This window comes from Rhodnius prolixus, unplaced genomic scaffold (genome assembly GCF_049639745.1).
Source record: "Rhodnius prolixus isolate KJV_2025 unplaced genomic scaffold, Rpr scaffold_9, whole genome shotgun sequence".
Taxonomy (NCBI): Eukaryota; Metazoa; Arthropoda; class Insecta; order Hemiptera; family Reduviidae; genus Rhodnius; species Rhodnius prolixus.
In genome coordinates, this window is record NW_027411604.1 from 29,167,720 (window position 1) to 29,185,436 (window position 17,717).

The 17,717-nt window shown below is 31.5% G+C and overlaps 3 protein-coding genes and 1 long non-coding RNA gene across 4 annotated transcripts in view; 3 read left to right on the forward strand and 1 right to left on the reverse strand.

The window, feature by feature from the left end:
* Positions 1-569: 569 nt before the first annotated feature.
* Positions 570-6,980, forward strand: LOC141454556 (uncharacterized). The gene is made up of 5 exons (XM_074128927.1): positions 570-1,131; positions 2,027-2,308; positions 2,422-2,640; positions 3,648-3,872; positions 5,500-6,980. Exons 3-5 carry the CDS (start codon positions 2,425-2,427, stop codon positions 5,557-5,559), a joined length of 501 nt encoding a protein of 166 aa, XP_073985028.1. The 5' UTR covers positions 570-1,131; positions 2,027-2,308; positions 2,422-2,424; the 3' UTR covers positions 5,560-6,980.
* A 2,248-nt stretch (positions 6,981-9,228) lies between these two features.
* LOC141453936 (fatty acid synthase-like) lies at positions 9,229-9,844 on the forward strand. Its single transcript, XM_074127565.1, has 2 exons — positions 9,229-9,387; positions 9,465-9,844. The coding sequence occupies exons 1-2, from the start codon at positions 9,252-9,254 to the stop codon at positions 9,650-9,652; spliced, it is 324 nt and encodes a 107-aa protein (XP_073983666.1). The 5' UTR covers positions 9,229-9,251; the 3' UTR covers positions 9,653-9,844.
* Positions 9,845-10,485: 641 nt separating this feature from the next.
* Positions 10,486-17,717, forward strand: part of LOC141453935 (fatty acid synthase-like) — a 30,278-nt gene continuing 23,046 nt past the window's right edge. The window contains exons 1-6 of the mRNA XM_074127564.1: positions 10,486-10,726; positions 10,805-11,043; positions 11,967-12,197; positions 15,707-15,904; positions 15,980-16,111; positions 16,209-16,442. Of these exons, the coding sequence (XP_073983665.1) occupies positions 10,564-10,726; positions 10,805-11,043; positions 11,967-12,197; positions 15,707-15,904; positions 15,980-16,111; positions 16,209-16,442 (1,197 nt within the window). The 5' untranslated portion in view covers positions 10,486-10,563. The remainder of the gene's footprint in view (positions 10,727-10,804; positions 11,044-11,966; positions 12,198-15,706; positions 15,905-15,979; positions 16,112-16,208; positions 16,443-17,717) is intronic.
* LOC141453937 (uncharacterized) lies at positions 11,691-16,339 on the reverse strand. The gene is made up of 3 exons (XR_012458318.1): positions 16,202-16,339; positions 15,222-15,390; positions 11,691-12,183 (listed from the first exon to the last, which is right to left on the reverse strand). It is a non-coding gene; the product is annotated as an uncharacterized lncRNA (long non-coding RNA).

Here is a 17,717-nt window from a genome sequence, read left to right on the forward strand (position 1 = left end):
GTTGAAAAATTCCTTGTCTCACTTTCAAAATGTCAAACGAATAATTGAAAATTAATTTAAATTTGAGTGTTGATGAATTTGACACTACATCGTACATAAAAACCATTGATACATTAATAATCGAATTTTCGTCGAGATTTCAAAATTTTCTACCGTTAGAATCAGTAATTCCATTTTTCGAAAAATAGTTGGCGCCCGCCATGAATTTTTAATTTAGTATTTCACTCTTTACATTAAAAACGTTGCCGACCTCTGGCTTATACAATTTGATCTAAATGATTTTTCGTTTACAGTTTGCACGGCTTTCTGTTTGTGGCAACAAACAACTGGCTGATTATATTTTTTCTCGTCAAACAAATAATAAATAACTGACTTACTTAAGATAACCAAATTTATCACTTATATTTTGAAAATGTACAAGAAACCCATCTACTCTTGGCATCTTGGTTAATTTCATGCTTAATTCTAGTTGGCTGGTTTATATCTTTATAGATATAAATGGTGTGACCTTGAGTAAGTAGTATTTAGGCGAAAATTGAATGTGTATAAAGTGTTCCCGTTCTCTCTGTCGATGTATATAAGTATTATATATGCATAGAAGTATAACATAGTGGCTGGCGTAGAGGTTGTGATTTGTATTTATAGTGTTGATTTTTAAGTGGGAGATCCCTAGTTCGTATCCCTCTTGTAGCAACTTATTTATTAGAAAAAAATCATAAAATAAAGTACGCTCTTCCTCTCTTCGTCCACATTTCTAATTGGTAGTTGGACGTTAAGCCCCACCTCAACTGTACAGTTCCATCAATTTGTACAAAAAAACATCTTCAACAAGTACAAGCGCTTCATATACTTAAATTATGTTTCCTACTTCTCAGATGTTAGAAGAAGAAATAATCTACCTAGATAATACATTCAGAGAGATAGACAGCAACATAAGGCTGTTATGCATTGGAAGTGGTGGAGAGACCGTCTGTGAATTAAGGAGTAAAGATAATATTCCTGCATTTGCTATTTCTTGTGACCCCCAGATAATAAAAGCGCATGTAATTCTACCAGAACTAGACCGTATTGTCAGTAACAGTAGAGATGATGATGTAATTCTATTTGAGGATGTTGGATCTAAAAATATAGGTAAAATAATTTTTAATTTTTCAAATTGTATTTGTGTCGCTAGTTGAACTAACTCGCTTTCACGCTCAAAGTAAATTATGATTTTTTTTTTAATCACTCCAGCAATCAAATTGATGGCTCTGCGTATTGATTGATACTCAGATCATGGTTGGTTTCTTTAATTCAGCTCGTGCAATTAGAAGTTTTATATTATCAAAGCCAGTCTTTGGAAGAGTCAGTAATTCCTCGACCTTCGAATTCGACCATTTCAGTGGATAAACATGATTGGAAGTATTGGTCTAAGAAGTTCTTAAAGTTGGATAATTTTTCCAAATTATGTTTACTGTTTATTCTGCCTCCGACTTCACCTCTACAACGCGAAATTTGCATATTTATTTTTCAGTTGATTTCATTTGATCAAATTAAATGGCGTAGTTTAAATTAAATTTTAAAATACAAATGCAAGTACAAAAATACATTAAAGTACAAAAATATTATAATAATAAATCCACACTGCACCACAAATAAATAGAAAAATCCCAATAATAGTTTTATTTGGTTTATCCCACTTCTGATTTTGTTTCAACTAAGTAAAAACTCAAAAAGGATCACAAATCCTTTTATTAGTCTCAATGTAATTTTGGTGGTCATAAGTCTCAAATAAATATTCTCATATCTCCTTTCTTTCTTTCTAAAACCCTAGACAAAAGGCTTTCATAACTCATTATCTTCTCAAAGCCTAAAGCTCTTTGATTACTGCTTTACTTATTATAAGCACCACACATTTTTTTGAAATACTTATATTTATTTATGCGTATTTGCTCCCTCATAAATTAGTTCAACGTATTCGTCACTGGTAAATGAATTTCTGTAACAACTTCCTATTTTTAATGTGTTCACTGTAATGTTTTGACAGAACCCAGTACTCGTACTAATTATCTAAAGAGGTTGCCAAAAGATATCACAGAATTAGTAGCATTGCAGAAGAAATTAGTGCCAAAAGCCTGTTTCGTAGAAACAGTGACTAAGTGTGCGCCACATAAGTATAATAGAGAAGTAGATCCGATATTTGTTATTCCCAGTTTGAAGCCAAATGAAATGAATAACTTAATTTCTAGACTTGTTTTATTCTACTTATGAGGCAAGATTACCTCATGAAGTTGACGATATAGATTCTATAGCCAAAGATCTTTATGAAGTAAGTTATATTTAAATGAAATGTTCGAATTGATGTATAATACCATAGACAATTGTTTGTTACATTGAATTTTTCGTTTTTGCGCCAATAATATTGTTTTTACTTTTTTCCAGGATATGAAGCGTTTTAAATTTAATGTATTCACAATAATAGCCAATGACTGGGGCGGTGCTATTGCCTTCAATTTAGCAAAATATTTAGAAAATGATGGTAAACTCGTACTACTAATACTACTGAACAGTTCTTCAAATTCTTTACAAAAGTGGGCCTTCAGAATACTTCAAATGGGCGACGATAGTCTTATTAAAAAATATATCAATCTACCATTCAAGGTAATATCTGTTATTTGATTGTTAATTTTAATACAATTTTTAGACTATTTCTCGACAAAAGTGCTCAGATGAATACTAATGACCGCATTCACCTAACAAGTTATTGCTAACAAGAATTGTATATTGAAATTTACAATTTTCACCAATATTACACTTGTGTCAAAATTGTTGTTAATATAAATAATTGTCTTATTCCATAATAAGTGGAATATTTGCAATCACCACATTTTTATTTTTTTAGTTTTAGTAGGAAATAGAAGTTTTCAGACCCTCTAAATATGAGAAAATGTGTGTTTATTTATTTATTTTTATTTTTTAAATTGTCCGTGCAAAGAGAGAGTATGAATTTAATGTGGTGAGCACAACAAAAAACTGAGTATTGAGTATTGCAGTGATCGAATTCGATATTTCATCTAGTTGCTAACAAGGTCCACGACAAAGAACCTTTCGTTGTAACAGCCAACTGAAAATGCCACATTACTGAATCTATTTTTTTTGTTTTTCTCAAACGCTGCTCCAACAATTTTCTGTATCTTGGTGTATTAATTATTTGCAAGTAGATATATAACATTTATATGAAACTTTTTTCCCTTGGAACCTAAGGCTACAAAAAAAAATCATTTGAATTTTACAAACATTTCCTGTAGAACTTTATATTTATTTATCTTAATCAATAAAGTCTTTCTGCGCTGTAAAACATGAATCTTATTTGAATTATTTATATAAAATAATTAGAATATTATTTTCTTCATCAGTTACTGACAGAATTTTCGCTTTGTTTTCGTTTCATTAATCATTAAAATTTCTATAGAACTTCATACATTAGCATTCATTGCTTAGCGCCCTTCGTTTTATCACTCATTCTTCCTCGCATTAACTCTTCTCTCATTATTTTTTCTCTTTTAGTGAAAAGTGGCTCTACATGCAGTTCCTCATATTATGGTGAATACAATTATTGAATCTCCAGTTATTGGCCATGTTTTATTGTTATCCATTAATTATTGCAGATTAGGCAAAGAATGTCGCTAATACCAGATTGGAAAGAAAAACTTGACTTTGTTGTTCAAAATTCTGTTAAAGAAGAAAATGAAAGAGAAGATATAAGAAAAGCGTTAAACATCCTAAAAAAATATTTGTTGTTTAGCTCGAAATATACTGCTGGTGATGAAAAATTTAATGGAAAATGTACTATCTACCGCTCCAGGGACTCAGAAGAAGTTAACTTTAAACAGGTACTTTTTTTCTAACCAGCTGACTTTTTAAAAAGTAGAGAATATTAGGAAGACCTGGGTCACTGATAGTATTACAGGGCAATGATTGAATACTATTTAAGTTTTATTGCAAAGGGAATTTAATAAGTGAATGTTTGGTCGCAGGAGAAATTTATTTCTTCAAACTAAAACCACCATAGCTTTGTAATATTCCTTTTTTTGAAAAAACTTAATTGGTGAATTTCATCAGTGAGTTCTTGATTGTAAACTTAAGTGGTCAGAATAAGGTAAGATACTGTTTCGCAATACTTTAACAATCTTGATACAGTGTTGTAGAATCATAGAGAAAACTTAGCGGAATCCCTCCAAGATTTTATAACTGTTCTACTGATATATTTATTGTATATTGTTTATTGTAATATATTTATATTTCACGCGGCGTTGCAATGAAATAAGGTTTGCTAGGTAGGCAGCTGTTTGAGTCATTTGGTCCCAATTTCAGGTTTTTCATTCTTTTACGTTGTTTTCCATTATTAAAGGATGGTCTGGTTAATGATAAGTTCAAAGTGGTGTAATGGATATTGTCCAATTTGTCCAAAGGGCTGTAAATCTTGGAGGGAGGAGCAGTTATAGGCGCCTAGACAAGCTTGAATAGCGTTGAACTAGTCTTGTTAGACTAATAGGGGGTATTCTACCCTTCCAATATTTTCAAGTATTATGTGTGAAATTGAAACCTAACTATTTGTGTGCTAAAAATTATTAATTTGCGATACCTACATTGATAAATATCAAGAAAATAATTTTATGAAAATCAAAAAACTCTTAATTATTGCCTTGACCAAATTTACGTTTATCATTTGGTTTTCAGTTCTGTAAACTTTCTCCAATAATAAATACAACTGATTCACGTGATAACAGAGAAATGTTAGATGATCCTGAACTTGCCAAAGTAATAAACGAATTTATTCCATTTGAGTATAAAACTGCTGCCCACGGTCTGAAGAGTGATTCACTTGCTGTAAATATTTTCAGCCTTATCAGAAGGGCTGTAAATTATACTTTCTATATATATAATGCGTCTAACATGAAAAAGAAGCTATATATATAGCTTCTTTTTGATGAGAATGCCCAGTTTTTCTCTTGACACGAACTTTATTTTTGATGAAAGTGAATTAATGCCATTGAATAATTGTAATTCATTTATTATAAAACATTTAGATTAAAGATTGCTTTATTAATGTGATAAGCCGTCCTCGACACCTAATTTGTAGTTGGACGTTAAGCCCCGCCTGAAAAAATAGGCGATTACTTTACTTTACGTTTTTAATGTGATAAACTAAATGAAGAAAACTCAATTTAATGAAGAATTATTATTTGAAATACTCTCAATAACTTAATTTTGCACTCAATACTTAATTTAATTTTACACTATCATTTTAAGATCAATAAATTGCTATTACTGTTAAGGTATGATAATAATGGGAATTAAAGAGAAAAGTAAAATTCCAAATTTGAATTAAATCGAATACCAATAGTGGCACTTTATAGTTCGTAATATTTAAAGAAACTAAAAAATATACGATCAATATATATACTAATATACTAATACAATATACTATGATAAATTATTTTCTATTTGTTTGCGCAGGGTAGTCCTCACAAAATAATCACATCTGCGACGAGCTTTTTGGGCACATCTGAATTTTAGAGTTACTTCTGGTAGGGATTGTACCCAATGCAAGCGATGGGCTGCACAAGTAACATAACATTTGGGAAGTAGTGGATCGTCTGTAATACTGGCTCTCTAGATTTCAATTCTTAATATATTTATTTTGTCATTACAATATTGTTTCATGAATTTATATTTATGTAAAATGTATTAGTCACTAAACAATTTACTTTGGTTTTATTATATTTATTATTATTATTTATTTATTTATTTTTTTTACAATTAGTTAGAGAACAAAATTTCATTGGATCATGTTATGTTCTCTAAATATATTTTACCCAATTCAACATTTATTTTATTTTCCTGTAAGGAGTTGTATCCTTAGGTTTTTGATAAAAAAAAAATCTGTAAAACGCGACGGAAAAGCAGTATCTGATCTGCCGATAAGTGTGTACCTAAGATCCGAAGATTATTTGAAACAAATGTTGAATACGGTTAATCTAGTTAGTTGCCGTAGATGTTGAAATTCATGAAAACCCAATCGGAGAAAATTCGAGAAATTACTTTTTCATAACATCAAATTTTCCTGTTACACCAAACTAAAATATAAGGAAAACATGGCCCATTCTGAAAGTGTAGTTAAGTATACAGAACTAGTGTTAGATATTTTTGATTTTACCGTCAGAGTTTTCTTTTTCTGACCGGTATCTAATTTCATCTTTCATAAGAAGTTGTTCATCCGTTTGGTGAGATTCGTCATCCGCTTACAAACTTTTCTGCCTTGTTTGAAACTTTATAAGTGAATGAAAAATCTCTACGCCAACTGATGAATAACCAACCTTTGATGATTCAGAATTTCGCGAGTAAATCTACTGGTCCAATGCGATTGTAGAAGCCATGTCCTTACTTTTTTCTCGAGAAGTATTGTTTCCTAGGCGTATTATTGAGGTATCGCTTTATACCTTTTCCATTTGTATTATGTTGTCTTGAAACATTGTCAATTCTGCAACATTTACTTTTGGTTGGATTTAACTTGACTGCAACTGTAAAACCTCATTAGTGTTCACTGCCTTTTTTCTGTTAGTGATAAAATAATATATCGTATAAAACAGTAATAATTCGATACAAAATCTCAAATTGATTTGAAGGGGACGCATGTGACTAATAATTTGAGTTCATAAATTGTGTACATAGAGCACTTTTTTGCCCAATAGAAAAGAGTTTTAATCCTAGATTTAAATTTTTGCGAGAAGTGATAATAAAGCCAAATCCACTGCAACCTAAAAATTTTCTTGTACTTGTAAAGTAAGTAATGTATTAAATTTTTTAAAATGAAGCAAACAAAAATGTAATATTCACTGTCGTGTAATTGATTGTGACTAAAACATTCATGACGGTTTTAGTAATTATTAATTTGAATAAAAATGTTAACCTTTGCAAGCATTTGCGACAATTTTTTTTGTTCCTTACCACTGTATGAAATATGAAATTGTATTGCGCGTTACTAAATTACATGATTTGATCCCCTGAAGTTTAAAAAGGAACTTTATTTAATTAAGAAGTAGTCTTTCTTAATTTTTTTTTTTTAAACTAGTAGTAAAATTAAAATATAAATATAAATCAACTTGTATAAGTATCCAAATTTATTATTTTAGTTTCAATTTTAAAATTTTATTCACAGCCACACAGGTTCAAGTAATCACTAAGTAATTAAACTGAGGTACTGATGTCCTATCTTATTTTCTCAGTTTGACGAACTTAATGATATATAATAATGGCTCAGTGTAAAAATAGAAAGTGGATCAATTATTTAAACATTTTATTACAAACAAGGCTACATATTTTTCTATTTTGATCTGGACAAAAAAATAGAGGAACAGTACCTCTCATAAGATTAATCGTAAAAGTATATTTGTTTGCAGTAGTATTTCAGATATTCAATTTAATATTCAAGAAGTTTTTCATAATTAAATTTATGTAATTGTGGAAATTAAGGAAATAATAATTAACATACAATGGACTTAAGTAGGTATATCTTACTTCTAAATAACCTCGTAGATTAGTACCTTGGCGTAATTAGCGTCGTTCAATTCAGATCAATCAGTTGATTAAAAGTGAGTAAAAAACTTCTTCTTTTTTGCCATTTAGTGTCAGTTTCTAACTTGTCACCCTCTTGCCTAATAATTAATATCATGTAAATCCTAGTGCATTAATAATTTTGATCCAACCTACTGAGTTAAACGTCGAAAAATTTGATAAATACCTTGACAATTGGCAATCAAAATAATTTATAAAATACATATACCACAAAAACTAACTAGCCTACTAGTAGAAAGTAAATTATCTATAACTTTATCCATTCTTGGTTTCATTTTGCTTGTTTCTTTGATTTCTAAAATTTGTAAACGGAAACCCTCTATTCTCAATATTTCCAAGTAACTGAATGAGATCTTCCAAATATCCTGAGGCCATCTTGCATTTTTTCATTAGCATCGCTGTCCCTTTTCTTGATTCTTCTCTTTCTTCTACAGTTTTTTTAAGAATCATAGCACTTACATCCAGAAGGCAAATTACTCTCCCAAAAACGAGGGGGGTACTTTTTTTTTAAATACTCTTGAAAAAATTCAATTTATTTCCCCGCTTTGTTAAAAAAGAATTATCATAACTGAAGCCAGATTCAACCACTTACGAGCTTGGGATTGCAATTAAAAAAGGAAATGCTGCATTACAAAGTTTTGAATATTTTTGAGTAATTTTTTTTTTATTTATGATTTAAGGCGCGTCAACATCTGAGATTATTGGCGCTCGAAGCTTTTTTCAGAGCACTGCCGGCCACCGGACAGAGTTCTCTCGTTACAGACAACAACTATCCATCACCAGACAATGAGCTGTAAGAAGCTCCTAGGAAGAGAAAATCTAAGGGTCAGCAGGTGGATTCGAACCCGGGACCTGCGCGTTGGAATCCAATAATCTCCTCCCTTATTTTTGCATAATGTTTATATTCTTACAAAATTTGCTCATAGTTAAATTACTAAAAAGATCTTTGCTTTAAGGTCAATTCAAACACTTCATGTTGCAAATGACTTTTCATTCTAACATTTTATTATATGGTAATTACCAATGGTAAATCGAAAATCGTACATACTGTGTTGCTGTCAATAAATCTACGATTGAATAGATCGAAGGGGCATTCTTCGACTCCTACTTTTATTATATCGACCCGCAGGAGACGATATCAACCACTTTGATGATCCCTGATTTAGAGACAACCCTCAGTAGTCAGTACGAGGACATCTTTTTCTCAAGCAAGATTTATGTGTTACAATCCATTGCAGTCTATACCATTAAAAGTCTTGAAACGGTGTAAACAGAAGAAAAGAACATGAAGAGAGGTCACGTTGGTAAGAAAATTGAGTACTTCTATCGATGGTTTCTGTTGGAGGGTACTACCTACGTTGTAATAGAATTAGAATAAGTAGATGTAACTAGACGTAAGTTAGAGGTACTTTAGAATTTTGATTACACTATTGATGTTTGAGAGTGTACATTTAGATATAAGATATAAGTAGATGTAAGTACATATAAGTGTAGATATAAGTACATGCCGCTGGATGAATGCCGATGCCAAAGGCAAAAAAATTTTGCTTTTTACTAATTTTTTTCGTTATTGGAGTAATTTTTCTTTTCCTTAGGTGGACGTGCACTAACTTTAATTATATTAAAAAGCAGACATGGTTCCGCAAAAGTACGACGTAGTTATTTCTGGTATGGGTGGCATTTTTCCAGGCTGTGAAGATATACACGACTTGGAATTGAAGTTGTTTAATAAGAAAGAGATGATTGAAAAGCTAAAAGCGTGGAATTCAGGTATTTGAAAAAATTATAATAGTTTGCAGTTTGCAAATACTTTTTGAATAATTTGAACTATTTTACTAACTTTTTAGAGCTTGTGGATGTACCACAATTCGTTGGAAAATTAAAGCATCCGTTCGCCTTAGACAACAATTATTTTGGCATTTATAAAGTTCTGTATAACTTAACAGACCCCCTAACCACACAATGTTTGCAGTATTCATTTGAAGCAATCTGCGATGCAGGTAAGTGTAAAATAGAGTCAATTATTCAAAATTAAAGCTATTCAATTTAATCTGCAGGTACATGTAACTTGATTATTAAGGTAACTTTATTTTGGTGTTCTTCAATGCTATAGGACTGATGTGACATGTTTTTCGGTGCACGGTGGGTTCACTTGTCGTCAACGTACAGCTTCTTCCCAAGGGAGGCGTCGAATCTAAATTAGGAATTAAATTAGAGCCTAAGAATTCATTTTAGACCTGACTTAAAATTACTTTTTGAAAAAGGCAGTAACTGGATAACAGCGATCTAATTAACTAACCTCTCAACTCCATAGGTTTTTAAACCAGATGTTAACACCGGTGAGAATTGATTTTTCGGAAGATTTTTTTAAAAATAAGTAATGACAAAACATGTCATGTTCTTTACCGTCTTTACGGAAACCGTTTTAAATTACTAACCAAACTAAAAAGATTCAGTGTAAAAATCGAATGTTGTCTTAGAATTAGTGCTGTGGGATTGGCAAACAAACTAACCATTTCAATCCAAATTACTCTGATATATAGGATACCATAAATACTATACAGCTCTCTCATTGCTTCGATTTCTTTTACAGATGCCTCGTTATTAGATATAAATAAGTCATATTGTTTTAGGTGTCAACCCATTCGACTTGAACGGTACCAACACCGCGGTTATAATGTCTTCTGCAGTTAGTGAAACTGAATTTTCAATAGTAATGTCTACTAAAGTAGTAGGTCCCGGAATGGTTGGTCAAAACAGAGGAATGCAGGCTAATCGAATATCATATTTTTTCAATTTAAGTGGTAATTATTTAATTGATGGCCTAATTTTTGGTAAGGTGATTCTTTGCAATTAACATCCGCGAAGAGACTGTTAATATATAAAATTCATTGAAATATTTTGTTAGGGCCAAGTTTCGTCATACAGGACTCTTGGTCTGGAGGTATGCAAGCTCTTCAGGAAGCTCATCAGTTAGTATCCAGTGGCCTTTGTTCAGCGGCCCTAGTCGGTGCAGGTAATTTTATTTTTGGATCGGAAATGTCTTTCCATTATCAAGCAATGGGCAGATTGAATAACGATGGCAAGACCAAGAGTTTCAGTGCAGATGGTAAATAAATTAAGAAAAGTTAAGTTAAATAAAAAGAGAATTTTTGTTGCCAAATAAAACTACGTATATTTGTTACAGCTGATGGTTACACCCGATCAGAAGGATGTGTCGTGTTCTTCTTGCAAAGAGCAGAAGATGCGAAGCGTTCTTATGGAACTATTGTTAATGTTCTTACAAGTAATTACGGAGTCCGTAACACTCCGTTTACTGACTTTTGTTCAGAGATATATAAAGACCTATTATTCAGAGTATACCAGGAAGCACATATTGATCCATCGGAAGTATGTTACTTAGAAGCGAACGGTAGTGCTTCAAAAGTAAGTAAGATTCAAAGATAAATTTCAAATCTTACGATAATCTAAAAAAAAAGTAAAGGCTATTTTTCAGGCGGGGCTTTGTGCTAACTACCCAATTATGTGTCGTGGACGGATTAGCAAACATACTTTACTATCAAGTTCTCGTAATATACATTAAATAAAATCCAAGGCCTGGACCGGCAATCGAACCCAGTACCACAATATGTATAATAGCTTTGCAGGTCTAGCCTCTAACCGCTCTAACTTATGATGATATATCTCGCATTAATTTCAGTTAAAACATAAATTTATCTTTTTCAGATGACAGTTAAATAGAATCGTCTTTAATATTGAAATTTTTTCTGTAGCCATGACTTTAGTAATTTTTATTATCAAAAAATAGTGATTAGTTCTTCCGCGAAGACTCTGACTTGAAATGTTTGAATACAAATGATTACAGGTAGGTCGTTTTTGGCAAACTGCTCTCGAGACGCAGTTAAATGAGTAACTAAATCCTCCATCTTTGCATTTAAAGAAAAAGTATTCTATCACAATGCATACTAGCGCTATTCTTAATAATAAATGCTTATCGAGTCAGCTGAAAGGTAGGCAAACCTTGAAACTAAACTCAAGATTAAACAATTAAAAATCATTGATGTTTTTCAGCAACAATATAATTTTCGTTTTAAGATTTGCTTAATTATCATTTTTTCTGTAAGCACAACACAATAATTAAGTAAGAGCAATTCTTCTATTGCTTTAATTGAAAGTAGGCTTTCAAAATTATCAAGTGAATTCTTTCATCATACCGGGTCTCTGGAGTGACCGTTCATTGCGTCAACCTTTAGCTTATTACCTTTCCCATTTTAGTATTATTTTCGAACATTGCTGTAACTAAACATTATTTTTAATATCTATAACTGAAGTGACACTCTGGTTTCAAGAAATTAGATGCATTAGAATTAAACTCGATATCAGAAGTAATGTGCAAAAACCGAAAAACTCCATTGGCTGTTGGAAGTATCAAAAGTAATATAGGCCATACAGAAGCAGCTTCAGGTCTTATGTCAATCGTTAAAGTGTTGATGGCTTTCAAGTTTGGCATCATTCCTCCAAATATTCATTATTCTTCGCCAAATCCTCACGTCTCAGCGTTATTAACTGGCCAGATAAAAGTGAGTATTTAAAATTCATTAACATCCAAATAGTAAATACATAATCCTAAATAATGTTCAAGCTTCTAGCAAAGAAAGGATTTTAATTAAAACTGTCCGGTAGGACAGTTGTATAAGGGTTGATCGTCAAAAACTGCACGAAAATTAAAACTGTCCGGTAGGACAGTTGTATAAGGGTTGATCGTCAAAAACTGCACGAAAATTAAAACTGTCCGGTAGGACAGTTGTATAAGGGTTGATCGTCAAAAAGTGCACGAAAATTAAAACTGTCCGGTAGGACAGTTGTATAAGGGTTGATCGTCAAAAAGTGCACGAAAATTAAAACTGTCCGGTAGGACAGTTGTATAAGGGTTGATCGTCAAAAAGTGCACGAAAATTAAAACTGTCCGGTAGGACAGTTGTATAAGGGTTGATCGTCAAAAACTGCACGAAAATTAAAACTGTCCGGTAGGACAGTTGTATAAGGGTTGATCGTCAAAAACTGCACGAAAATTAAAACTGTCCGGTAGGACAGTTGTATAAGGGTTGATCGTCAAAAAGTGCACGAAAATTAAAACTGTCCGGTAGGACAGTTGTATAAGGGTTGATCGTCAAAAACTGCACGAAAAAGCGTAACGTTGAAAAACACCCAACTTTGACAATTTTTTTCTCTTTTTCTATAAAAGATAAAATTCCCAAATTTTCTTTAAATTATAGGGCAAACCCTCCTTTATCACTGTATTTGTTTTGTAACGACCCAGATTTAATAGGTTTAGAGAAAAAAGTTGCCGAAAATGAGCAAAAACGGCTTTTTCAAAAAATGTTCTTGTTCTTGTTCTTGTTCTTGTTCTTCTTGTTCTTGTTACCTTTTTTGTAAACAACGTAGCGCCTAAACGCGTGAACCGATTTTCATGAGTGAGGTGTCATTCGATTCGGAATTTTATGTAGATGTGCCTTTTGGGGGTCTCGATCCTATACATGGAATGGGAGAGGAGTTAGCCCTCTTTATGCAAGGCCCCCTCCAAAATTATTATTACTAATTTCTCTGTAAATCTTGGCCCGATTTTGATAAAATTTGGTAGGATGATAGGGTTAGGGCTCCCCTACGTAACATTAAAGCGGCGATCAGCTCTTACACTTGTTAAGGAGAAGTATAGCAATCGTTTCAAATTATCGACACGTGAACCGACCGAAGTGTCATTCGAATCGAAATTTTGTACAGATTTGCACTTTAAAAGTCTCGACGCCGGGCCTCATAAGGAGGGGAGTTCGCCCCACCCAAATAAGGCCCTTTCTAAAACTATTATTATCAATATTTCTATAACGCTTAGTACGATTTTGATAAAATTCAGCTCGAATAAGTGGTTAAAGCTCCTCTACGTTGCTGATGCTCTTGCACCTACTAAAAGGAAGTACGGCAATCGTTTAAATTATCAATGAGTGAACCGATTTAAATCAATGAATTGTCGTTCGATTAAAAAATCTTTGCCTTTTAGGGAGAAGTACTGCAATCGTAGTTTATTTTTCTTACTCCTCTTAAAAGGAAGTACTGAAATCGCAGTTTAATTTTGCTATTTACGTACAAATACCTTCCTATGTTATTCAAAACGCTTTTTCAAAAACATTGTTATTGGGGATGGTTTGGGGGACCGCAACTATAATCATTCTTTAAAAAGATCTCTCCAGTGGTAGTTACGGTTCCGACTTAACACCTTATCAGGTTATAATTATAGAATTGCTTATTCCAAATTTTAAAAAATCTGTAAAGCAGATATGTAACTTTGTAAAATAGACAAAAAGGAAAATCTATCCAAAAGGTACAAAAATCTCCTTAACAAAAACTTACAGTTTAAAATGTTAAGTATAAGGGTTGATTAAACGCCAAAAGGTACACAAATCAGCAAGTACCCAACATTTCATTAATACTTCATTAATATTTAAGTAATTCTACTGCATTAATTTTCATTAATAAGTTATTTTTTAGAATTTATTAGATGTCACAGACCCTTATGCTGGCCACTTCATTTATAATATTTTTTTGTTATAATTATGATAAATCACATATATGTACCTGCATGTTAAAGTAGAAAAAGACAAAGTTAGAGTAGGCTACTGTCTTGAATTCGTCTTACCGAAATATTCGAGAGCACAAATAACACACAGTTATAACAAGTAGATTATTCAACAACAATTATTGATTTCTCGATTGTAATTTAATTTAGACCTCCTAATTTTACTTATAGTAAAATACTGGAATAATTAGCTGTCCTAAAAATATGCATATCTTATTTACTTTATATTACATATATACAACATTGTGGGATGAATACCTACATTGAGAATGTAATTGAAGAAAACTATGTTACTTGCGATAAAGCCAGATAATTATTATAAACGTTTGACTACTTCATAAAATAACAATTACTTTAATCGAAGAATGAACTTAAACCGACGATTTTTGAAAATCATTGATGTATGTTGGTGAAGTTTCTTTTAAAAAAAAGTTTTGAATTTTTTAGCCTCATAATTTTTTTTTATTTTTTGTAACGTTTTTCTTTTTAACCTGTAATTAATAGTTTCATTATTATAGATAACTAGATATTACAGTCAATCTACAGTGCTACTTGAACATATATTTTGTAGACGAAAATGGCCAGCATAAGGGTCTGTGACATCTAATAAATTCTAAAAAATAACTTATTAATGAAAATTAATGCAGTAGAATTACTTAAATATTAATGAAGTATTAATGAAATGTTGGGTACTTGCTGATTTGTGTACCTTTTGGCGTTTAATCAACCCTTATACTTAACATTTTAAACTGTAAGTTTTTGTTAAGGAGTACACTGATGAATTGATGCTTTCAGCAAGGGTTCAATTAAAATATAATAGAAAATGTAAACGCATTGTACAAAATATTTAATTAAATACTCCAGTATTTTTTTCTGTAGCATTTAATGTTCTATGAGATAAAAAAATGTATTTATGCGGATTCCTATTATTTGCTATAGAAAATATAGTAGAATACTGTCAAATTTAATGTACCTTAAGAAATTAGTAACTTGTTATTACATGACTGGCTATGAAGTATGAATGGTATCTATTTTGGTAACTGTCATATTATGAAATAACATATCATGTTTATAAGTATTTTCTGTTTAACAAAACATTCTTCATTAAATTTCTGGACTCCGTTATTTTTATTTTCTTTGCTCTGTTAAAGTAAATGTTTAATTGTTAAATAACCAGGGATTTAGTAAAAGGTGTAAATGTTTACATTTGTACGACCGAAATGTAAATTAAAATCAGAAGTAAATGAATTACATTTGTGTTCAATTGCCATAATAAAAAAATTATTAGACTCTAGAAGTGAAATATGGAAAATGCGTTGAAAATAGATCAAAATGCATAAAAAAAGGTTCAGCTTTTTTTCTCCAAAAAATCCAAAAGCAAAAGAAAAAATCAAATTTCATTTGTGATTGAAAGACTACAATGAACTGAATGAGAATTCTCTGGTAATGTCTACGTAGGTAGTCACTGAACCAACCCCTCTAAGTGGAAATATAATTGGAATAAGCAGTTTAGGGCTGTCCGGCAGTTATGGACATGCCATTATCAAAAAAAGTCCCAAGATTGAATGCAATTTAAAACAATCATCTTCAAATACACCTTGGCTGTTACTAATGTCAGGAAGGAATGACAAACTTTTAGAAACTGTTATTGAAAAGGTAACAAGATTTGTCATTAATTATAGCTTCAATTAGTGTGCAGAACTATTGTAAATTAAAATTGTTCATTTACAGGTTGAGGCAATGCCGTTTAACGAGAATTTCATTAGACTAGCAAATGGTGTCTTTAAATCGGGGATAAGAGGACATTACTTTAGAGGATGTGCGTTACTTAATACACCTGTTAAACAGGAATACAAAATAAGTGTAACTATCAAATTTCCTTACGCTTTTTAAAATTTGTTCTTGAAAATTAATAACTTTACAATTATTTAGTTTATAATCAATTATTCATACGTTACAGCAATATAATCCAGGAGAAAAGAAACCTGTGTGGTTTTTATTCTCTGGAATGGGTTCTCAGTGGCCTGGAATGGGCGTTGATCTTATGCAGTTACCAATCTTTGCAAAAGCTATAAATCATTGCCACGAAGTTCTTCTACCTAAAGGAATTAATTTGCTGGAAATAATACATTCTTCTGATCCCCACATCTACGATTCGATACTAAATTCATTTATTGGTATAGCAGCCGTACAGGTATATTATTTAAATATAATTTGTAACAGTATTCTAAGATCGGTTCCAAACTGTTTAATTATAGAATTCCGGGTTCACTAAATCCACGTATGTGAACATATGATCTATTTAAAATAAGAGACCTTTATAATACATAAAAAGGGAAACAGAACATTTTTTCCACATATTGACTAAGAAGTATTGTGGTTGCCCGGTCCAGGCTATGGATTTTACAATAATCATTATTCTGTAGTATAAATCGTGACAAATAACAATTAATAACTCACATTAAACTCAAAATTCTTTATTTTTTATCTACAATTAGCCTTCCTCTTCCATTATCATGCCCATAACGCTTTGAAATCCAAGCTGCTTTGATATAACCCCTTAGTAAAAACCTCTGCAGCATGTACATCTGTTGCGATGTATTGCACCTTTAATTTAAGATCATTTTTTACTCTGTTTCGAGTATCTACGAGTAGTTTCAATGTGTTTTGACCTTTCATGGAAGCTGCAGCTCAATGTATTCAGTTGTACTCTGATTATTAATCAGCAATTCCAGAAACGCTCCTATTACAGTCACTAACAAAATGAACCCACTTTTTTTAGGTCAAGATGAACTTTTCAATCTATTTTTCAATTTATAAATCCAACGTAACATTTAAAATCATTTCTCTTCTGCTTGACAATTTTCTCTTAGTTACCTGACCACTTTTCTTCACACCTCATGATTACGAGCAAACTCTAATCAATCAGATCGAATAGGAGAACAAGGTATTGGAACTGTTGGGATTTAATATGGTTTGTACTCAACTTGAAATCATTAAGGATTCCGGGAAAGAAGCAATTACTTAATAAATTAGTGAGTTTGTTGCTTCCTTCTGCTTCTTACACTGTTAATCAAATGGGTAGCACACATTACGATGATTTCAATTTTTTAAAGTAAAAAATCCTTTTTAAAAAACCTTATTTTAAAAACAAAATAAATGTAAAATGTTTAATTTACTTTATTTTTTTTAATTGCCTCTTCAATTACATTAGTTTATTCCTGGCAATTTCATATCTACAACTTATTAAGAGTCAGACACAGAATATAATGGAAAACATGTCAGTTGTTCGCATTTTTCATTAGTGTATGTTGAAGTAAAAAAAAAGTCAAACAATTTTCATTGTATTGTTGAAGTATAGCTCAGAGTGTTGGGTATTTCAACACCAGATACAAGGTAATTCGCTCTTGACTCCCTCGCTAAGACAGTGGACGTTTTCTTCCTCAGACAAACGAAACGCAGTGACTAC

Coding starts and splice junctions, on each gene's coding strand:
- LOC141454556 (XM_074128927.1), top strand. CDS start 2,425: ATGAAGCGTTTTAAATTTAATGTATTCACAATAATAGCCAATGACTGG. Junction 2,641..3,647: donor ATATCAATCTACCATTCAAG/GTAATATCTGTT, acceptor TAATTATTGCAG/ATTAGGCAAAGAATGTCGCT. Junction 3,873..5,499: donor AAGAAGTTAACTTTAAACAG/GTACTTTTTTTC, acceptor TTGTTTGCGCAG/GGTAGTCCTCACAAAATAAT.
- LOC141453936 (XM_074127565.1), top strand. CDS start 9,252: ATGGTTCCGCAAAAGTACGACGTAGTTATTTCTGGTATGGGTGGCATT. Junction 9,388..9,464: donor GCTAAAAGCGTGGAATTCAG/GTATTTGAAAAA, acceptor CTAACTTTTTAG/AGCTTGTGGATGTACCACAA.